Source organism: Caretta caretta, chromosome 1, assembly GCF_965140235.1.
Source record: "Caretta caretta isolate rCarCar2 chromosome 1, rCarCar1.hap1, whole genome shotgun sequence".
Classification (NCBI taxonomy): domain Eukaryota; kingdom Metazoa; phylum Chordata; order Testudines; family Cheloniidae; genus Caretta; species Caretta caretta.
Window position 1 is genome coordinate 181,944,623 of NC_134206.1, and position 24,033 is coordinate 181,968,655.

The 24,033-nt window shown below is 42.5% G+C and overlaps 1 protein-coding gene across 1 annotated transcript; it reads left to right on the top strand.

The window, feature by feature from the left end:
- The first annotated feature begins 21,054 nt into the window (after positions 1–21,054).
- LOC142070579 (uncharacterized) lies at positions 21,055–22,904 on the top strand. The gene is made up of 2 exons (XM_075124320.1): positions 21,055–21,709; positions 22,298–22,904. The coding sequence occupies exons 1-2, from the start codon at positions 21,127–21,129 to the stop codon at positions 22,813–22,815; spliced, it is 1,101 nt and encodes a 366-aa protein (XP_074980421.1). The 5' UTR covers positions 21,055–21,126; the 3' UTR covers positions 22,816–22,904.
- Positions 22,905–24,033: the final 1,129 nt, after the last annotated feature.

The window sequence follows — 24,033 nt, forward strand, 5'->3', positions numbered from 1 at the left end:
TGAGGTACAGGCCAGAGTTCTGTCCTTTCAAGATTTTCTGTAAAGCATTACATCTCAGGGCTACTGTGTGTAAAATATTGCATATGGACATTAACAATTCCCAGTCAGCTTCAAAGGGGGTACTATATAATTTCTTAGTACAAAAGCACTTAATGCTCAATAAAGATTAAAATATTCAGAATACTTTTGAATAACTTAAACTAAAGCTATTAGGCAGTATTCATTATGGTGTTCTTTATACAAAATCCCCCCTTGTTGCTGTTTCAGATATTTAGATGCAAAATGTCAACATAATATTTACATTTCTATACTTTAGCCCATACTTGTGAACACACTGCCCTCTGATCTTCTTCCAGAAAGGATTTCTCAGCCTTTATAGTGTGATCCTAATATGTCTGTGTAACCCAGGTGGGCTCTTCAGAGCTCAAGCAGAAAAGCAGCATCTCAGTTCTTTTCCAAACACTTCAAAGCTTTGTTAATAAACTAAAGTCTGAGATCCTTACAGCTAGCAGCATTCAAGCCCTTGGGTTAATAGTGGACTGTTCTCTTCCATTTCAGGTCAAACAGGAAATCTGGAGCCCATATCTAAAGAGGTACAGGTATTGAGATCAGCATACATGATATTCCTTCCCCAGATATCTATAAAGTTCTCACTCTACATGGCACGGTCTTTTCCCCATATGTCCAGCTAAGACAGGTGAGAACTTATAAAACCCTCACCTCACTGAGCTACGTCCCTGTTCTCTTTAATTGGGACAAAATCCCACGTTAAAGCAGCTAGCGAATAAATTCCAGGGTCTGAGTAATCTCTAGGGGGTGACAGATGCTCCTCTCTCAATTCTGCCTCTTGCTGTATAAAATACACAACAGTGGACCAAATGTTTTCTGAATGAAGGACTTCTCTAGTAACCCCCACAACTGCCATAGGGGTTTTTGTCTTAAGTGGTGGGGAGGAGGGGGGGAAGAGTAGAGTCTTCTTTAAGTGTTTCCCCCATGATGGGTTGGGAGATAAGTGTAGTCAGAAGGAGAAGGCATCACCTAGGCAGATGTGCAGGGCGGTGGGGCTTAGGTAAGCTGGAGAAAGGTACATAAACCCTGTCACTCCAGACAGACCCTTTCACGCTCTGATTACCAATGCCAGATATCCAGGGTAGGTACTTATTCTGTAGCCGGACCAGTATTCTGATAATCTGGAGTCGGAAGTAGATTTAGAGAAAGGAAACCCTTAAAGATGATCAAGAATGGGATCTGGGGCTATTAATGTCTGGTACAGTGAGAAAATAGACCCCTTTTCCCAGCCTCTTAATCCTTATATGAAGCCAGTGTGATGGGTCACAGCCCTGGGCTGGGGACTAGCTATGAAGGAGTAGGGGGCTGATAGCAGCCCTCCACCTGGTGGGAGCAATTAAGAAAGGAATTATGACCTGCACTGTATGGGTTATTGCTTGTAGTTCCCAGATTCATAGAATCATAGACTTTAAGGTCAGAAGGGACCATTATGATAGTCTAGTCTGACCTCCTGCACAACGCAGGCCACAGAATCTCACCCACCCACTCCTGTAACAAACGCCTAACCTATGTCTGAGCTACTGACGTCCTCAAATCGTGGTTTAAAGACTTCAAGGTGAAGAGAATCCTCCAGCAAGTGATCCATGCCCCATGCTGCAGAGAAAGGCGAAACCCCCCCAGGGCCTCTGCCAATCTGCCCTGGAGGAAAATTCCTTCCCGACTCCAAATATGGCGATCAGCTAAACCCTGAGCATATGGGCAAGATTCACCAGCCAGATACCCAGGAAAGAATTCTCTGTAGTAACTTAGATCCCACACCATCTAACATCCCATCACAGGCCATTGGTTCTATTTACCATGAATATTTAAAGATCAATTAATTGCCAAAATTAGGCTATCCCATCATAACATCCCTTCCATAAACTTATAGAGCTTAATCTTGAAGCCAGATAGGTCTTTTGCCCTCACTGCTTCCCTTGGAAGGCTGTTCCAGAACTTCACTCCTCTGATGGTTAGAAACCTTTGTCTAATTTCAAGTCTAAACTTCCTGATGGCCAGTTTATATCCATTTGTTCTTGTATTCACATTGGTATGAGCTTAAATAATGCTTCTCCCTCCATGGTATTTATTCCTCTGATATATTCAGAGAGAGCAATCATATCTCCTCTCAGACTTCTTTTGGTTAGGCTAAACAAGCCAAGCTCGTTGAGACTTTTCATAAGACAGGTTTTTCATTCCTCGTAGCCCTTCTCTGTACCTGTTCCAGTTTGAATTCATCTTTCTTAAACATGGGAGACCAGAACTGCACACAATATTCTAGATTAATTAGGCTACAACTTTATTAAGTGAATTTAACCACATTCCTCACTTCTTGTCTTTCTTCCTGTGTGTCTGGGATAACAACACCTCTATCCAAAGTGGTACGGAAAGTGAGACCCAGCCCTCACAGCAGACATCTCTTGGTCCTGCTTTGATCAGCTGTTAAGCGCATACAGGGCTATGTTTATAACCTACAGCCACCCACTCTGAGCGGCTTGGTTCCCTTGATTCACTTGCACTTGTTTAATCTTTCATTCTAAAACCTAGCAAAGCTGATGACCTGGCCTCTTCTCTCACAACTAACAGAGGTTTGTTTCCTTGTCACTTCTGCTATTATTATTTCCCCAGTTCCTTTTTCAAACTGATTTTTCCTAGGACCTGCTTATATTCTATTGCAGATTCTCTTTTGCAATGCATTTAAATATCGTAGAGTCCTTTACTTGGCCACACAAGTAAAAATAACTTAATGGAAGATGATCTTATGCTCTTTTGATCACAGCTTATGCATTTTATTAACCATTTTGTGTTGAAATTAGGCACAATCTATTGGTAAAAATATCAACAAAATTCAATACAGGCCTAGACATCCACTCTTTCTATCCAGAAAGCCATTTGGTAGCACAGTATATGTTTGCAATCCTTTCCATCATTGGTCACACTGAGGGGTCCTATTTTGCCTTGATATACTCACATAGCTCCCATTAACATTAATGAAAGTTCCACATTGAGATGGGAATACAACCCATTAGTTAAAACATTGTGCTGCTGCAGGCATCATGCCAAAGGGAACAAGGCCTTGTTGACTGTTTCATAAAACTGGATTTCCAACGTGGAAAAAGACAAACATTAATCAAAGGAAGGAGGGGGAAAAAATCAATAGCATAAGAAGTCAAGATGCAGGAATGAGCTCTGAGAAACCACTTCTAAGCACTTGACTAGGGGTGAGGACACTGTTATACAACCAAGACACAAATGTTACTTCAATAGAGAGGTCTCCAAATATACAACCCTTGACGGATACTTACAATAAATAAATATGTCTTTTCTGGGTCAAAGAAGGAAAAACAAATCTTGCCACCATTATAGTATGTGTTTATAATTACTGATGTGACTAGTGGTATCAAGATCATTAATAAATTGTCTAAATATGTTTTTAGGTTTCTAATTAGGACGAATTTCAAGTTTAGGGTCTTCTACCTGTCTTTGGAACGTGGAACTATATGACTTCCAAATAAACTGGATTCTACCTCTGCATTTCTCTTCTTCTTGCCTTCTCACTCCATTCCAATTCTCTCTCATCTGCTTGCCATGCAGCCATGGCAAGAATTTGTGTATGCTTTACCTCAGTGACCCCCTGGCACTGTATTGTCTCTTTTCTATGAGTAACCTTGAAACTACTGCTAAATCATTTTCAGTTCTGACCTAGCCAGATTTCAGATGCTAAATATAGTTAGGCTTCACTAACACATGAACTAGTTGACCATAAAGGAACACCAGACAACGCAGTGGAAAGATAGTCTTACGGTTAAAACAGTAGACTGGGAACCAGAAGATAGGGGTTTAATTCCTGGTTCTGTCACACTTCCTGTGTTATTTGGGGCAAATCACTGAATCCTTTAGTACCTCATGTACTCATCTCTAAAACGGGGAAACACTTCCTTTCTCCAATTCTCTGTCTGATTTGTCTATTTAAATTGTAAACTCCTCAGGGGCACAGATTATGATGTGTAATCTAGAATCCGCAGCTCAACGTGGCCTCTGTAACTCTTTGTAATACTGATCACAATGATATCTAAATATTGCACAAAAATCAATCACCACAAAAACCTATAACAAAAAACATTTCTATCTGAGCCAGTTCTGTACTAAAACAGGACTGGAGTTGTTTTACTGATGTTGCTATCTTTCAGACCAAATGCTTTAAAAAAATTAATATAAAAATGCTCTCCTTTTGTGGAGAACAGATACATTTGAGGATTCATAAAAAACACAGCCCTACAGCTCACCCCACTGGACGTTGCAGGCAGGTTACAGTTCTTAATGCACAGGCTGAATTTCCTTCTCAGCCTAGGACCAGTCTCCTCAGCTCCAAGTCTTTGTGTTCCCAGCATTCTTGTTGCCTTCAGCATAGGTGTGGGAGGAGAGAGGCTGTCTCATGATGCCATTGTCCTTTATTTTATACTCTCAGTTCATGTCCCAGGGAAGATACTGGCCAGGCAAGTCCTGGTGGGCCTTGCTGAGTCACAGAGTTGAGCAATCCCCATTGTGTGGTGCTTGTGCAACTGTCTCTGAGAGAATTGTAAATCTCTCATTTACAATTCCCCTGCTGATCAGTGGTAATTAAATGCCTGCGTGGGTGTGGGTCACCACCCTTTTAGTCATCTCCCAAACTCACAACAGATTTCAACAACCACCATACAGCAAAATCCCATAACTTCATGCACAATAGTGATATACATATTTTGGCAGAACAATGAGTTTCAGCAGATCATGACCTTTCAGATGGTATCTTACATGGCATGCTTTATATGAAATATCACAACCACATACATTGAACTGGGTTAGACAAAATGTGAACCAGCCTGCTTAACTTTCGTGCAAGACTCCATCTCAACTCCCAGTTTCCAGAAAACGTAATTTCCAAACCACAGAGATTTAGATAAACCAGGGATAAACAGCTAAAAGTCTGGATGATTATCAAAACAGAATCCAACCAGATCTCCATGTTATTTTATGCATAACAAATAATTCAGTCTATTCTAGACAAAATAATTAGAGTTGTTGCAGGTCTACTAATCTCTACGCAGATCTTTGTCAGAGAGAAATGGAGATGAACCAGTAGTCACCACGAAAGGATAGTTGGAGCTAAAAAAAGCGTAGTGTGGACACCACTTTATGAAGTGACAGGTCCCAGCTTCAGGCCACATTTAGTATACAACTGCCCAAGGACAGAAAGAACTGATCATTAACAGGGAGGAAAAAGCAGATCTTTCTGTAGCACAGTGGACAGACCTTCCACAGACCTTCTTTTCAGTGAAATTTTCTACAGCAGAAAGGATACTGGGACAGTGGGAAAGGAGAATGGGAAAAAAAGTTGCTGGATCCTGGGAGGACAACTCTCAATCAGCTCCCTTCCTCTGCCCACAAAAGTACTCCGGTACCATAGTTTAATCTTCCTACTCTTCTGGCTTGCATTTAGCATAACTTCCCCCACAGAGAGTTACTGTGCTTCATGCATCAGACATAATGGAATCGTTCCAAGTCTCCAAAATCAAGGATAGGAAAGCTAATAAACTTTTTAACAAAAGAGTATAAACATTGCCCCAGTACACTTTGATTTCATTTTTAAATGAAAGACATTGAAGCAAGGACAAGAGTACTGGAGGGAAGCAAAATAAATAAATACATGAAAATCTGAATGGCCTATTACATTTAGGAGGAAAGTATTAGATATAACCTATAGGGAAATGAGCCAGTGGTGTGGCATAGATTATGAACAGACTGCACAACAAAAATATTGATAGCAATGTCAATATGTATTCATTCATTCACTGGTAGGAAATAAATATGTATATCCTACAAATGCCTGGACATTAACAAAAATATATATATATTTCCCATGATTGCTTCTAAGATGACCCAGACACTGTCATTTTCAGGAAAGAATTCAACTGCAAATCTTACAGACATAGTTTGCTGTTTCCAAGAACATTATTAACTACACCATAAAACTCAGTGGCACTTGCATTTATTATGACATCTGATATTTGGCAGACCTGGCCTGGAAAAAAACAAACATGTTTTCTGGAACAGAAAATTGCATTCACAAATGGCAGCACACATATTTTAAAGGGATTAAGCAAGCTTTCTGAAATAACAATCAAGTTCAACACATAGTGGAGGCCAATTTTAAGCAATTCCATATTTATATACTGCATGTAAATCCACTTTTTGTATATTTAGAATCCAAAATCTTTGATAAGATTGCTGAGTTACCTTTCCATATGTCCAGTTACTATGGTCACATTTTCTCCTGATGTCTCAATCTTATTCATTTCAATCAGTGACTAAGACTATTTTGTCTATCTTACTATCCCCTCAGGACTACATAGAGGTAGAGTTGTGCAGAGCTCTGAAGTTTTGATTCACAAGGGTCTATGCAACTGGTATTGCTTTGAGTTTCAGGTTCAAAGGCAAAATTTTGAAGTCAAACTCTGCCAAAATTGCTGAGTTCCACCGAGTTTATTTCACTCAGTTTTCATGTAAAACCACACATTGATCCAACCTTGCTCAGAATGGTACCAGATTCACGCAAGATGTGACAAACCTTAGAAACCATTTGGATGAACCTGGTCTGAGGTTTGAGTTTGTAACAAAACCTTAAACCACACAAAGCTCACCTTGGGTAAGACTTAACAACCACCATTTTGAACTGATGCTGTTCATACACTGGTTAGCTCAATATACATGATATATTCCAAAGAGGGGCAAAATACATTCCTAGAAGTGAACTGCTGAGATCCCAAGGCATCAAACCCATAACCCTGCTCCAAATTCCAATAGCTCCTAAAAACAAACACTCTGACTAGTTTCTCTCACTAAAACAGCAGGAGGCAAGTGCTTCAGAGTTGGTTGCTTTCAAAAAATATTTTAGTTGGGACTTTGAAAAAACCCTAGGGGACCCAGCATATGCACCCAACAACCTTAGGCTCCTTGGAACTTCCAGCCCTTCATCATCATCATGTTCCCATGATGCCTGTGGAATTTAGGGCAGCAACGAAGCTCCTCCACTCCAGTCTGTTTCTGGAAAGTCTTTCAATAGTTCCCCACCTGTGCTCCAGGTTTTTCAGCTCAGCTCCCACATATCTTCGCAATGTTGTTTTCGGGCAGCCCCATTTTTGCTCACCTTCAGGTGTCCATTTTATTGCTACTCTGGTAATGGAATCAGTTTCCATCCAAAGCACATGGCCAATCCATCTCCAATGCCTCCTGGCATTGATGGTGCTCATATCCTTTTGGCTGCACTGTGTCAATAAATCTTGGTTTGAGATTGTTCTGGGCCAAAAGATACAGAGGAGTTTTCTGAGGCAGGTTGTATGAAATGAAAATAGTTTGGACATGTCACACTTTCTCATTCCCCAGCATTCTGCACTATAAAGTAATGTTGAAAGTACACAGCTCTGATAAATCTTGAGTTTGGTTTTGGTGTTGTATTTAAGCTTCTGAATGTGTTCCTGGCTTTACTGATTTTGTTCCAGATGTCCTGGCTTGTTCCACCATCCTCGATGATGGTGCTGCCCAAGTATGTGAATGTTTCTACATTGGTGAGAACATAATCCTTTATTTGTACTGGTGACGGTGAGGCAGTATTAAAGGTCATGATATCTATCTTATTGCGGTTGATTTTCAGTCCAATTTTCTGGCTAAATGCATTGAATCAAATTGTTTTTTCTTGTATATAGCCACTGAATCAAGTTGTTTTTTCTTATATATGGTGTTGGGTGTGTGATAGGAGAGCGAGATCATCTGCAAAGCCCAGGTCTTCAAGGGATGAGAAGGGTGTCCATTTAATGCCTCTTAGCATGTCTTCTATTGTATGCTGCATTACCCAGTCAATGGCAATGCTGAAAAGGATTGCAGACATGACATACCCCGACACACACTGTTCTGACTTAAAAACTGAACTCACAGTGATTAACACTCCATGTAAAGTTGAAATAAAAGCTTTTGATTATGTTGATTATATGGAGAAGGATTCTACATGCCTGCAGAATGCTCCGTAGTCTGGTCCTGTGAATGCTATAAAAACCCTTCTCAAAGTCTATGAAGTTTATGTAGCATTACTGTTGCCATTCTAAGCATTGTTCTATTATGTTTCATAGAGCGAAGATCTGGTCCGTGCTTCTACGCCCTTTCCAAAAACCGGCTTGCTCTTTTCTGAGAATGCTATCAAGGGCCTCTGATATACCCTGGACTATGACCTTACACAATACTTTGCTTGGCTCAGATAAAAGTGTGCTACCGCGCCAGTTATTACAATCACTGAGAGCTCCTTTCCTTCTCCAAAACCAGGTGTGCAGTCTCTTTCCTGAACAATACCCCTCAATGTGCTAAGGGAAAGGAGAGCATTCATCATTATATGTATCCCTCTGTCCACTTATTCACATACAACTGGAGCCCAGGCCCTTCATCTTGGCATGCTAGGGTCTAAATAGAGCAGAGTGAACAATTAATTTGGGGTTGAACAAAGTATCTGATTCAACGCAAAATGAAATCTCTCCCTCACCCTCCCCCATTTAGGGATTTTTTTACCTTTAAAAATTAGTTAAAAACAAATTTTCATTTTGAAACAAAAAGTCAAAACAACTTTATGGTTCTTTAACTAAATTAATTGATTATTTTTGGCCAAAACTATTTGCCAAATTTGACCCAAATTCAAAAATATTTTGTCAACTCAAAACTGCTGTTCTTGGCAAATAAACTTATTTGTTAAAAAAAAAAATCATCCACCTCTAGGCTTAAATCTAGTGATTTGTAGTCATTCCCACCTCCCGGGGATGTTGACTGAAATCTCTCTGCTACTGTTTAGGTCCACTTGGAAGCTTCAGCTGTGTAAGAATGCAACTGCCTGCCTCTTGAGTGTGGCGAGATATTGTAACCTCATATACTACCTTACTCATGTCTTCCACTGGCTTCTTGTTCATGTCCAGATGCAATTTGTGGTGTCAGGATTAATCTTTAAAGATCAGAACTGATGAAGACCACACTATGTACTCGACCAGGGGTGGGCAAACTTTTTGGCCCGAAGGCCACATTGGGGTTCCAAAACTGTATGGAGGGCTGGTTAGGGAAGGCTGTGCCTCCCCAAACCCTAACCCTATCCGCCCCCTCCCACTTCCCGCCCCCTGCCTGCCCGCCTCAGAGTCCCCCACCCATCCAGCCCCCGCTACTCCTTGTGCCCTGACCATCCCCTCCTGGGACACCCTGCCCCTAACCGCCCCCCCCAGGACCCCCTCCCCCTATCAACCCCCCTGTTCCCTTACTGCCCCGACCCCTATCCACACCCCCACCCCCTGACAGGCCCCCCCCCCCCAAAGCCCCTTTCAGAATGCGGCCCTGCGAACATGGGCGGAGGATTCAGGAGGAGCAGGGGCAGCAGCGCAGCTGGAGAGAAGCGGCAGTTTCCCCTTCAAAGCACCGCTTCTCTCCGGCCAGCTGCATGGCTGCCTGGTGCTTCTCCTGAGTCCTGCACCCGTGTTCACCATGTTCCCGCCACCCGCCAGCTCCCCTGAGGCTGCAAGTGAGCCTCCCTCCCTGCTCTCCTCTGCCCCTGCAGTGCAGCCCTCTCCCGCGCTGGCGGCATGGCAAGCTGAGGCTGCGGGGCAGGGGGAACAGCTGGAGAGGGGCCAGAGGCTAGTCCCACGGCCGGGAGCTCAAGGGCCGGGAAGGACGGTCCCGAGAGCCGGATGTGGCCCGCGGGCCATAGTTTGCCCACCTCTGTACTAGAGTGATTCACATAGCTGTCATAAGGTAAACAAAGAACCATCTTTGATTCCTAGCGTTAATCAGAAACTCGCAGGGATTTTCCTACACCCCCCCATGGGGGTGTTCACGCCCCCCCCCCCGAATTTCCCCCAACATCCCCTGCCCCAGTTTTGTGAACTAGTTACATGCAGTGTTGCCAATTTAGTGATTTTTTGGAAACGTGAATTGAAATTGAAACATTAATACACACTTTAAAAGCATATACAGTGTATGATAAAACACAGGTATCTGAAAAAGTATAATAGATTTGAAAAGTATGAACATAGACTAGCTTCCTTACACAGCTGTTGTTTTCATGACCATGTCAGTGCATTCATTTTGGCGATATTGGCCAACCTAATAATTTCAAATTATGATTTGTAAGCAAAGTCTAAATGAGCTCTCCCTGACAGCTAGTGATGAGCTGGGGCTGGAGGGACAGGCTTCAGGACCAGATTGTATTTATATTCACACCTAATCTACCCAGGTATCCAGCAAACAGAGCTGTTGCCCAAGTGATAGATTTTGGCTGGGGTTGGGTTACAAATCACTTGAATGCGGGGGTAATGTAATGTTGTTCTTATTGTATGAGTAAAGGGCAGAAGAACTGTTTTTAGCCTGTGCTGATTGAGGGCATCAAGAGAAAGGGTGGGGACAGGTGTTTTGCTTGAGTGTCTGCCTGAGTCAAAAGTACTATTTGACCTGCCCCGCTCCACTTTTTAAAGACAGAGCTGATTAGGCTCCATAGATAGTCTTTTGTTCTGTTAAGTGACCACTACAGCTGAAAATCACTGATAACTGGGTCTAAGACCTGCTGTGCGATAGTGTTTCTGTGGAAGAGACGGCCCAGTCTGCACTAGCAGCGAGGTTCCCCCACTGAGAGATCAGCTGAAATCACTGAGAGCTGGATGAAACCTCAAGAGACCAACTCGCAGGTAGCAGCAGAAGGTGACAGGGCCATTGGCAACAGAGCTATGGAGTAAATGGTGGCACGACGAACAACAGTAGCCAGAGCGAACAGTGAGCAGCTGGAGGAACGAGCAAGGTGCCTTCTTGCCCCCCACCTGCGAGGTGAACTCATGTGAAAGTACCTCTGAACTCTGAGTCTCCACAGGCCAAGGACAACACCAGTGAGTGTTAATGAGGCTGTTAAGAATGCTGGAGACACAACACAGTTCATGTGAACAAACATGGCCGTGGCATCATACTTTCTATTTAAGCAAGAGATACCATACATTACAAACTGGAGATCAATGGTAAGTGCATTGTCACTTGTTCATCTTCAAGCTGAACACTGGTTCCGAACAAGACCAGCAAACGCTCACTATCTTTTTGAAGGAAAGTCAACTGACTGGCTAGAAGCACGTGGTTCAACAGTGAAAGACTCAACAGTTGAAAAAGTGAAGAACTCATTCACCACACTCAAAAAATTTGCATACATGGCTGATGAATGCACCAATGCAAATGGTCATCAAGTATTAAGTCATTGTGTACGTTATCTTAATGTCAGTGGTAGGTCAGTAGATGCATTTCTAGATGTTCCAGTTACAGAAGACAGATTGGCTGCATCTGACACAACCCACATCTTAGAGTTAAAATCTTGTCAATGGGACCCCAAACAGATGGCTGCTTGTGCATTTGATGGAGCTGAAAACTTCTCTGGAAGACATGGTGGAGCACAAGCTTTGCTCAGAGAAAAGTGTAACCCTAATCTCTCCTATACACACTGCAGAGGCCATCTACTCCAACAAGTGCTAGTACGAGCTGCAGACTCTTCAAAAGACATTTAAAAAAGCTATAAATTTAATGGTCTTCATTGTATTCTTTTATTCAGCAAAAGTCCAAAAAGACTGAATATCTTGGAAAATATAGAAGATACACTGGGACTGAAGTTCAAATTAGTCCAACCTGGGAAAACCCTCTGGCTTTCTCATGAGCAATCCTTGGCTGTTGACTTAAAATTACTCCAGCCATTATTACTGGCTTTGGAAAGTATCTACCAAGATGGGATGGATCTAAGTAGTGAGGCTGGTGGATTACTTTTGCTACTACATTCAGAGAAGACTATTGCCATTCTCTCTCTTGTAAGTCTACTGTTGAAACCAGTTGGGTCATTAAACAATGCCACCCAGGCATCTGCTACAACAGTAGTATATCTTTGTCCAGCAATAGAAGCTATATTTGGATCAATCAGAGTACTGGAAGAAGCAAAGACTTCAGTCCAGAAGTTGACTAATAAGGATTCAATATAAATGCCTTCAAGTGAAGAGGACAAGAAGTGCTTGTTAAGACAACTGAAAAAGTACACAGACTTGATTTTTAAAAATCTACAGCAGCAACTTCTAGATTCCGCTCAACCTCTACGTAGCTTTTACAGATCCCTGTCTTATAAAACACCAACAGCTGAGGGGAGTGATGCACTACCAGCAATGGGGCTGCCATGTACTCAGGACAGAATAGAGAATTTGAACACAGAGTGGAATATCATATGATGAATGAATGAAGATTTGACTTCAACTTCTTTTTTATCATCACTAGTGGCTCGACCTGATCTTTATGCTATGTTTCCTGGACTGAAAGAAGTAGGAATTCATCTCTTGCTACTCCCAGTCACAACAGCTACAGTTGAGCGTTCTTTTTCATCATTGAATAGAATTGTGTGTGTTTTGAAATAAGTCGCCTTCTGCCTGATCGTGTGAATGAACTAATGAGCATATCAGCTGAAGGAATGGAAGTACCAGACACACGAGAAGCCACCAAAGATGAACGCATTGCATTCAAGAAGTTCATTAACAGAGCTGTGCAAAATTATAACAAGAAATCAAGAAGGATGGAGATGTAGTGCTTCATAGAAGGCTTGAGTAGCCAACTTTAATTTGTGTGATGATTTTAAATCTAATAAAATAGTCATGAAACATTTTTCAGTTTTTACTATGGTGCCATACAGCCCACCTTCACCCTCACGGTCTCACCCCTCATCGGCCCTGACCACCCCCACCCCCCGCAAATTTGAAAACAAAAACAAACATTTCATTTCAGACTGGAGGACGAGTGCTAGTAATAATAATAGGGCTCAGATTTTCCTAGATGCGATAGCTGATGGATTCCTTCAGCAAGTAGTTGCTGAACCGACTAGAGGGGATGCCATTTTAGATTTGGTCTTGGTGAGTAATGAGGACCTCATAGAGGAAATGGTTGTAGGGGATAATCTTGGCTCAAGTGATCATGAGCTAATTCAGTTCAAACTGAATGGAAGGATTAACAAAAATAAATCTGCAACTAGGGTTTTTGATTTCAAAAGGGCTGACTTTCAAAAATTAAGGAAATTAGTTAGGGAAGTGGATTGGACTGAAGAATTTATGGGTTTAAAGGTAGAGGAGGCCTGGGATTATTTTAAATTAAAGCTGCAGAAGCTATCGGAAGCCTGCATCCCAAGAAAGGGGAAAAAATTCATAGGCAGGAGTTGTAGACCAAGCTGGATGAGCAAGCATCTTAGAGAGGTAATTAAGAAAAAGCAGAAAGCATATAGGGAGTGGAAGAAGGGAGGGATCAGTAAGGAAAGCTACCTTATTGAGGTCAGAATATGTAGGGATAAAGTGAGACAGGCTAAAAGTCAAGTAGAATTGGACCTTGCAAAGGGAATTAAAACCAATAGTAAAAGGTTCTATAGTCATATAAATAGGAAGAAAACAAAGAAAGAAGAAGTGGGACCGCTAAAAACTGAGGATGGAGTGGAGGTCAAGGATAATCTAGGCATGGCCCAATATCTAAACAAATACTTTGCCTCAGTCTTTAATAAGACTAAAGAGGATCTTAGGGATAATGGTAGCATGATAAATGGGAATGAGGATATGGAGGTAGACATCACGATATCTGAGGTAGAAGCGAAACTCAAACAGCTTAATGGGACTAAATCGGGGGGCCCAGATAATCTTCATCCAAGAATATTAAAAGAATTGGCACAAGAAATTGCAAGCCCATTAGCAAGAATTTTTAATGAATCTGTAAACTCAGGGGTTGTACCGTATGATTGGAGAATTGCTAACATAGTTCCTATTTTTAAGAAAGGGAAAAAAAGTGATCCAAGTAATTATAGGCCTGTTAGTTTGACATCTGTAGTATGCAAGGTCTTGGAAAAAATTTTGAAGGAGAAGGTAGTTAAGGACATTGAAGTCAGTGGTAAATGGGACAAAATACAACATGGTTTTACAAAAGGTAGATCGTGCCAAACCAACCTGATCTCCTTCTTTGAGAGAGTAACAGATTTTTTAGATAAAGGAAACGCAGTGGATCTAATTTACTTAGATTTTAGTAAGGCGTTTGATACTGTGCCACATGGGGAATTATTAGTTAAATTGGATAAGATGGGCATCAATAGGAAAATTGAAAGGTGGATAGGGAATTGGTTAAAGGGGAGACTACAACGGGTCCTACTGAAAGGTGAACTGTCAAGTTGGAGGGAGGTTACCAGTGGAGTTCCTCAAGGATCAGTTTTGGGACCAATCTTATTTAATCTTTTTATTACTGACCTGGGCACAAAAAGTGGGAATGTGCTAATAAAGTTTGCAGATGATACAAAGCTGGGAGGTATTGCTAATTTAGAGAAGGACAGGGATACCCTATAGGAGGATCTGGATGACCTTGTAAACTGGAGTAATAGGAATAGGATGAAATTTAATAGTGAGAAGTGTAAGGTCATGCATTTAGGGATTAATAACAAGAATTTTAGTTATAAGCTAGGGACGCATCAACTAGAAGTAACGGAGGAGGAAAAGGACCTTGGAGTATTGGTTGATCATAGGATGACTATGAGCTGCCAATGTGATATGGCTGTGAAAAAAGCTAATGTCATCTTGGGATGCATCAGGAGAGGTATTTCCAGTAGGGATAAGGAGGTTTTAGTACCATTATATAAGGCACTGGTGAGACCTCACCTGGAATACTGTGTGCAGTTCTGGTCTCCCATGTTTAAGAAGGATGAATTCAAACTGGAACAGGTACAGAGAAGGGCTACTGGGATGATCCGAGGAATGGAAAACTTGTCTTATGAAAGGAGACTCAGGGAGCTTGGCTTGTTTAGCCTAACTAAAAGAAGGTTGAGGGGAGATATGATTGCTCTCTATAAATATATCAGAGGGATAAATACCAGAGAGGGAGAGGAATTATTTAAACTCAGTACCAATGTGGACACAAGAACAAATGGATATAAACTGGCCACTAGGAAATTTAGATTAGAAATTAGACGAAGGTTTCTAACCATCAGAGGAGTGAAGTTTTGGAATAGCCTTCCGAGGGAAGTAGTGGGGGCAAAAGATCTATCTTGCTTTAAGATTAAACTCGATAAGTTTATGGAGGAGATGGTATGATGGGATAACATGGTTTTGGTAATTAAATATTCATGGTAAATAGGCCCAATGGCCTGTGATGGGTTTTTAGATGGGGTAAGATCCAAGTTACCCGGGAAAGAATTTTCTGTAGTATCTGGCTGATGAATCTTGCCCATATGCTCAGGGTTTAGCTGATCGCCATATTTGGGGTCGGGAAGGAATTTTCCTCCAGGGCAGATTGGAAGGCCCTGGAGGTTTTTCGCCTTCCTCTGTAGCATGGGGCACGGGTCACTTGCTGGAGGATTCTCTGCTCCTTGAGGTCTTCAAACTACAATTTGAGGACTTCAATAGCACAGATATAGATGTGAGGTCTTTTTTAGGAGTGGTGGGTGAAATTCTGTGGCCTGCGTTGTGCGGGAGGTCGGACTAGATGATCATAATGGTCCCTTCTGGCCTAAATATCTATGAATCTATGAATTCCTGGGGGAAACACTGGTTCACTGCTAGGAGTTTCTTAGTTGAGGCTACTTCTACTGGTGTTCACACCCAAGTGTACCAAGTGTCAGAACATGATATTTTGACTTGAAGTTTTGTTTTGTTTTTCTGCTTATTTTTTTTCCTATAAAGTGGATTTTTAAAAAACTGTACCCATATTATACACACAAATTTAGTACCTCAGCAGCTACCTATAGTAACAACACGCACTTGAAATAATAATTTTACTACATAAAATTAATTATGCATACAATAATACATGCATCGTGGAGGAGGTCAGGGTGCTATTCAACAATCCAGTTAAAGCAGTCCAAAAGTCTGTATTGTTTGTCCTAAATATTTAAGACTGACATGTTAAAAAAGCAGAATTTTTGTCATCTGCTTGTACTACAAAACACACTATCTTTAAACTGGGATTAGGTATAGCACAACAAAATGAAGGAATCAATGATGTCATGGTAATCAATGGATCCATTAGAAATACCAATACATCCCTTTCTAAGAATACATTTGCTGAATCATTATCCATATCAGACATGCCTTTGAATAAATCATGGTTTGACATTAATAAGAAAGAATGAAATGTACAAATGGGCTCTCCTGTAGTAACTTCATAAGCTGATCCATTTTATGAACATTTGACTCTGATTAATGAGACAACTGATATATGTGAACCTCAGGTATAAATATACCTATTCACAGTTGCATTTTAAAAACTCTCTTTTGAGAATTATTTAAAATTAAATACCCTACATATCATCAGAATATAGGTTTTAGCAACTTAAGGACAAGTTATTAATTACAAAACTTGGCAAAAGCTGGCTGATAAAGAAATGGCATATCTACAGCTGTAAATTATATGTACACAATGCAGAAGTGGTATCCATATTAGACTATAAACATTTACTGCATCCACTCTCTGACATTGGGCTATGCTTTGAATCTGCAATGACCTTCCCACAGGCAAACCCTTTCCATTCTACTACAGAAGGTGAGTAGGGTTCAATTACTTCAACAGGGGTCCATGAAGGCATAGGGGTCCATTCACCCAGAGCTCATTGTAGGGCAAAAGCCATAGAATATCAGGGTTGGAAGGGACCTCAGGAGGTCATCTAGTCCAACCCCCTGCTCAAAAGCAGGACCAATCCCCAATTAAATCATCCCAGCCAGGGCTTTGTCAAGCCTGACCTTAAAAACTTCTAAGGAAGGAGATTCTACCACCTCCCTAGGTAACGCATTCCAGTGTTTCACCACCCTCCTAGTGAAAAAGTTTTTCCTAATATCCAACCTAAACCTCCCCCACTGCAACTTGAGACCATTACTCCTTGTCCTGTCCTCTTCTACCACTGAGAATAGTCGAGAACCATCCTCTCTGGAACCACCTCTCAGGTAGTTGAAAGCAGCTATCAAATCCCCCCTCATTCTTCTCTTCTGCAGACTAAACAATCCCAGTTCCCTCAGCCTCTCCTCATAAGTCATGTGTTCCAGACCCTTAATCATTTTTGTTGCTCTTCGCTGGACTCTCTCCAATTTATCCACATCCTTCTTGTAGTGTGGGGCCCAAAACTGGACACAGTACTCCAGATGAGGCCTCACCAATGTCGAATAGAGGGGGACGATCACGTCCCTCGATCTGCTCGCTATGCCCCTACTTATACATCCCAAAATGCCATTGGCCTTCTTGGCAACAAGAGCACACTGCTGACTCATATCCAGCTTTTCGTCCACTGTCACCCCAGGTCCTTTTCCGCAGAACTGCTGCCTAGCCATTTGGTCCCTAGTCTGTAGCTGTGCATTGGGTTCTTCCGTCCTAAGTGCAGGACCCTGCACTTATCCTTATTGAACCTCATCAGATTTCTTTTGGCCCAATCCTCCAATTTGTCTAGGTCCCTCTGTATCCTATCCCTGCCCTCCAGCGTATCTACCACTCCTTCCAGTTTAGTATCATCCGCAAATTTGCTGAGGGTGCAATCCACACCATCCTCCAGATCATTTTTGAAGATATTGAACAAAACCGGCCCCAGGTCCGACCCCTGGGGCACTCCACTTGACACCGGCTGCCAACTAGACATGGAGCCATTGATCACTACCCGTTGAGCCCGACAATCTAGCCAACTTTCTACCCACCTTATAGTGCATCATTCATACTGTGCCTCTTTGTGCTATAGCTAATATTCTAGTGCATAGTTATGGCACTACTGATTTTTCATATCCCTCCTGTTGCAACAGCCTCAATAACTGGAATATTGGCTCCTCTGTAATCCGTAGGAGCGATACGCCAGATTCTTAGCCAAGCTACATGTTTTGCGATAGTGTCCTCCCCCCAAATAATAGATTGAACATGCCACCATAATCATTTCATTTGAATAGCCTGAACTTTAAAAAAAGAAGCTGAATGGGTGGCTAAATGCAACCCCACAGTATTGATAGGCTGTAAGTCTCCAGTGTTGTCAATTATATTTTGATAGCTGGATAGATCTCATCTGGTAATATCTTTTTAGGGTTCTACATAGTTCGCTCCTAACATCCTTTTGATATCAATAGCCAATCTCCCAAGGTACTCCACATACATATAAAACTCAGATAAACAGGCAAATTTTTTGCTTGCAATACATGTTTATGTTGAGAGTCTTCATCTCAATATTTCTGACAAACTTCTTTAGTGAAAGAAATGAGTTCCTCAATTGGAGAGAAGAAATCTTGAACATTTTCTAAAGCTAACTTAACTACAGGATCCATATAGAAGAGAATCAGACAAATAAAATTCATTCTTACGTGACTACTAAATTTTAAAGAATCACATCACAAGATAAAATAGAATATCTAGCATATAAGTTCAACAGTGGGGATGTTACTCAGCTTCCAGGAGTTTCCTTGCAAGATACAAGGATTTGGTTTTTTTACTCTGGAATAGATCTATATATTTTTAGGTTTTGGTTTTTTTTTTTGGTGAGGCTCTTCACCTTCCTTGTTCTGTGGATGAGAAATATGAGTGTGTGCTTCCAAGTGATTCTGAAATTAAGCTGACAATTATTTTAAATATCATTTTATCCTTAAACTTTCAGGTGTAGTTCAATGGTAAAGTGTAATATGGACGAACAATTTTCTACAGGTGCTGCTTTTTAATTATGGTAGGTAACTGCGCTAAAGGGTTTTGTTGGTATGTGTCTGACAATGTAACACCAGGGCGAAAACTACAGTCCTCACTCAGTCAAAATTTCCACTAATGTCAGACTTTACTTGTGGGGGCAGCTTGAGAAAGACTGTACATTGAAATCAACAGATGTTTTGCCTTCATAAGAACTGAGTAATGACTGCAGGATATAGCGGCTTGTAAGAATCTTTAAACCTAATTTTTTTCTTCATCTTTGTACAGAAAATCAAATTTCAGTATTTAAATACCAAACATTTCCCAAATCCAACAGCTGAAGCTGAGACTTTGAGATAAAAAATGGAAGGCTCTGAAAGACTTTGAGAAAGAAAGAGTATTTTGTGCTTCAGCTTTAAACCATTCCGAGATCTGATAGAATGGAAAAGCTAAAGAAGAGATTAGCAACTTGAAAAAAAAAATGCCCATTTCAAAGCAGCTCATTGATTTCTAAAGAACAATTCACTAAAAAGACATTTTAAACACAAATGGCAAAGTTTCTACCTGTAGGACAGTGGCCAAACCAAACCTGCAGTACTGTATAAAGAGGGGGAAAACAATGATTATCTCACCAGTGAGTGAGCACTTGCTGGCACAGTAAGTGACATAGAAAAAAGGGTGCTACTAAAAGCAGCTGTTCCCAAATGCAGTATAACTAACTCTAAAATAATGTTCCATTTTAAGGGAATTTAGTGGTTGTGAAAAATGCCAGGTTGAGAGTACTGAAAACTGAAGTTCTTTATTCATAGAACAGGTATATTATATGTGCAGTAGAACTAAATGATTCTTCACACTGCTGAACAATTTCTCTGACTTCTCTTCTGAAATTGAGACCAAAGGACCAGTTAGTGCCACGGGATCACAGTCATATAGTTGTGATCTTGTTTTTTGTGGTGTGGACCGGTACACAGGGAAGTGGAACGAGACCACCACCACATTTCACACAGGCCACTGAACAGCCACAGCAGGTACTAACTTTGTGGCTAGTCACTACTATGTTGGATTGTACTTAGCATAGTGATTTACAGGTTTCCATCTACAGATACACTTCTTCTGAGCTATCCAGTCACCTCCCACATAATATTTTAGAATACATTATGGAAATGCCAATCATGACACCATAGTGAAGTCTGAGTTCATTTTGCACTTAAAAACAGAGATACGGCATATCCTCCCCAGACTTACAGTACGTACTATGAGTATAGAATAAAGTTTCCTGATAATTTACAAGTAAATCTGTTACAGTTAAAATTAAAAATTGAGTCCTTTATGAAATTTAGCTCCTGTGTCAATCTGTGCGTGTGTGAGAGAGAGCGTTGAATGATTTTTACAGAATGTTACAGATTCTTCAGACTTTCAATGTATTTAATATTAATTAAAATCTTGTGTGTAGGCTACATTTGAAGAAATAGGCTGTACTTAAGTCATTAATTTATATGGTATCTAATTGTTATGATTAGATAGCCTACAGGCAGGCTCAGGTACGAGCTCAGGCAACCCTCAAGAGGGGGCCATTGTGATATCAGAGTAACTCAACCAATCACCATGCCTAATTCACCTACGGTTCTATTGGTTGTAATGAGCCAGTGGTTTGACGCAGGTCGGATAGAGTCCAGTTCTGCTTTAAGTGCAAAGTGTGTGTCAAGATTTCTCAGTGGTAGATGGCTTTGCCCAAATGTCACTGTTCTGTAAAAGTTTCATGGCCACAGACTAACTTGGACACCAGTGGCTGAAAGGCTTCCCAGATGATAGATTGAGGAAGTATTGCCAAGGGAACTGAGGCAACAGTGCAATGGGCACCACTGAAACCCAGAGACATTGGGACTCAAGAACTGAGCTCTTCCAGCCCCCTTTCACAAAGCATTGGTCTCTAACAATATTGCAATGGGCCTTATTCACCTGTCTGTTTTTGGCCGATTCGCTCTGTTCTGGAGATTGTGGGGATAAGCCCTGGTCTACACTAGGACTTTAGGTCGAATTTAGCAGCGTTAAATCGATGTAAACCTGCACCCGTCCACACAATGAAGCCCTTTATTTCGACTTAAAGGGCTCTTAAAATCGATTTCCTTACTCCACCCCTGACAAGTGGATTAGCGCTTAAATCGACGTTGCCGGCTCGAATTTGGGGGTACTGTGGACACAATTCGATGGTATTGGCCTCCGGGAGCTATCCCAGACTGCTCCATTGTGACCACTCTGGACAGCACTCTCAACTCAGATGCACTGGCCAGGTAGACAGGAAAAGAACCGCGAACTTTTGAATCTCATTTCCTGTTTGGCCAGCGTGGCAAGCTGCAGGTGACCATGCAGAGCTCATCAGCACAGGTGACCATGATGGAGTCCCAGAATCGCAAAAGAGCTCCAGCATGGACCGAACGGGAGGTACGGGATCTGATCGCTGTTTGGGGAGAGGAATCCGTGCTATCAGAACTCCGTTCCAGTTTTCGAAATGCCAAAACCTTTGTGAAAATCTCCCAGGGCATGGAGGACAGAGGCCATAACAGGGACCCGAAGCAGTGCCGCGTGAAACTGAAGGAGCTGAGGCAAGCCTACCAGAAAACCAGAGAGGCGAACAGCCGCTCTGGGTCAGAGCCCCAAACATGCCACTTCTATGATGAGCTGCATGCCATTTTAGGGGGTTCAGCCACCACTACCCCAGCCGTGTTGTTTGACTCCTTCAATGGAGATGGAGGCAATACGGAAGCAGGTTTTGGGGACGAAGAAGATGATGATGAGGAGGTGGTTGTAGATAGCTCACAGCAAGCAAGCGGAGAAACCGGTTTTCCCGACAGCCAGGAACTGTTTCTCACCCTGGACCTGGAGCCAGTACCCCCCGAACCCACCCAAAGCTGCCTCCTGGACCCAGCAGGCGGAGAAGGGACCTCTGGTGAGTGTACCTTTTAAAATACTATACATGGTTTAAAAGCAAGCATGTGAAAGGATTACTTTGCCCTGGCATTTGCGGTTCTCCTAGATGTAGTCCTAAAGCCTTTGCAAAAGGTTTCTGGGGAGGGCAGCCTTATTGCGTCCTTCATAGTAGGACACTTTACCACTCCAGGCCAGTAACACGTACTCGGGAAACATTGTAGAACACAGCATTGCAGTGTATGTTTGCTGGCATTCAAACAACATCCGTTCTTTATCTCTCTGTGTTATCCTCAGGAGAGTGAGATATCATTCATGGTCACCTGGTTGAAATAGAGTGCTTTTCTTCAGGGGACACTCAGAGGAGCCCATTCCTGCTGGGCTGTTTGCCTGTGGCTAAACAGAAATGTTCCCAGCTGTTAGCCACAGGGAGGGGGGAAGATTGAGGGGGTAGTCACGCGGTGGGAAGAGGCAAAATGCGACCTTGTAACGAAAGCACATGTGCTATGTATGTAATGTTAACAGCAAGGTTTACCCTGAAAGAGTGTAGCCACTGTTTTATAAAATGTGTCTTTTTAAATACCGCTGTCCCTTTTTTTTTCTCCACCAGCTGCATGTGTTTCAATGATCACAGGATCTTCTCCTTCCCAGAGGCTAGTGAAGCTTAGAAAGAAAAAAAACGCACTCGCGATGAAATGTTCTCCGAGCTCATGCTGTCCTCCCACACTGAGAGCACAGACGAATGCGTGGAGGCAAATAATGTCAGAGTGCAGGAAAGCACAAAATGACCGGGAGGAGAGGTGGCGGGCTGAAGAGAGTAAGTGGCGGGCTGAAGACAGGGCTGAAGCTCAAATGTGGCGGCAGCGTGATGAGAGGAGGCAGGATTCAATGCTGAGGCTGCTGCAGGACCAAACCAGTATGGTCCAGTGTATGGTTGAGCTGCAGCAAAGGCAGCTGGAGCACAGACTGCCACTGCTGCCCCTCTGTAACCAACCGCCCTCCTCCCCAAGTTCCATAGCCTCCACACCCAGACACCCAAGAACGCGGTGGGGGGGCCTCCGGCCAACCAGCCACTCCACCACAGAGGATTGCCCAAAAAAAAGAAGGCTGGCATTCAATAAAGTTTAAAGTTGTAAACTTTTAAAGTGCTGTGCTTAAAGTGCTGTGTGGCATTTTCCTTCCCTCCTCCACCACCCCTCCTGGGCTACCTTGGTAGTCATCCCCCTATTTGTGTGATGAATGAATAAAGAATGCATGAATGTGAAGCAACAATGACTTTATTGCCTCTGCAAGCGGTGATTGAAGGGAGGAGGGGCGGGTGGTTAGCTTACAGGGAAGTAGAGTGAACCAAGGGGCGGGGGGTTTCATCAAGGAGAAACAAACAGAACTTTCACACCGTAGCCTGGCCAGTCATGAAACTGGTTTTCAGAGCTTCTCTGATGCGTACCGCGCCCTCCTGTGCTCTTCTAACCACCCTGATGTCTGGCTGCGCGTAACCAGCAGCCAGGCGATTTGCCTCAACCTCCCACCCCGCCATAAACGTCTCCCCCTTACTCTCACAGATATTGTGGAGCACACAGCAAGCAGTAATAACAGTGGGAATACTGGTTTCGCTGAGGTCTAAGCGAGTCAGTAAACTGCGCCAGCGCGCCTTTAAACGTCCAAATGCACATTCTACCACCATTCTGCACTTGCTCAGCCTGTAGTTGAACAGCTCCTGACTACTGTCCAGGCTGCCTGTGTACGGCTTCATGAGCCATGGCATTAAGGGGTAGGCTGGGTCCCCAAGGATACATATAGGCATTTCAACATCCCCAACAGTTATTTTCTGGTCTGGAATAAAGTCCCTTCCTGCAGCTTTTGAAACAGACCAGAGTTCCTGAAGATGCGAGCATCATGCACCTTTCCCGGCCATCCCACGTTGATGTTGGTGAAACGTCCCTTGTGATCCACCAGAGCTTGCAGCACTATTGAAAAGTACCCCTTGCGGTTTATGTACTCAGCGGCTTGGTGCTCCGGTGCCAAGATAGGGATATGGGTTCCGTCTATAGCCCCACCACAGTTAGGGAATCCCATTGCAGCAAAGCCATCCACTATGACCTGCACATTTCCCAGGGTCACTACCCTTGATATCAGCAGATCTTTGATTGCGTGGGCTACTTGCATCACAGCAGCCCCCACAGTAGATTTGCCCACTCCAAATTGATTCCCAACTGACCGGTAGCTGTCTGGCGTTGCAAGCTTCCACAGGGCTATCGCCACTCGCTTCTCAACTGTGAGGGCTGCTCTCATCTTGGTATTCATGTGCTTCAGGGCAGGGGAAAGCAAGTCACAAAGTTCCATGAA

Bases quoted from the DNA above. Each gene is read 5' to 3' on its own strand.
- LOC142070579 (XM_075124320.1), top strand. From the start codon at position 21,127: ATGCAGAGCTCATCAGCACAGGTGACCATGATGGAGTCCCAGAATCGC. The intron at 21,710-22,297 runs GTGAGTGTACCT...TTTCTCCACCAG, and splicing joins AGGCGGAGAAGGGACCTCTG to CTGCATGTGTTTCAATGATC.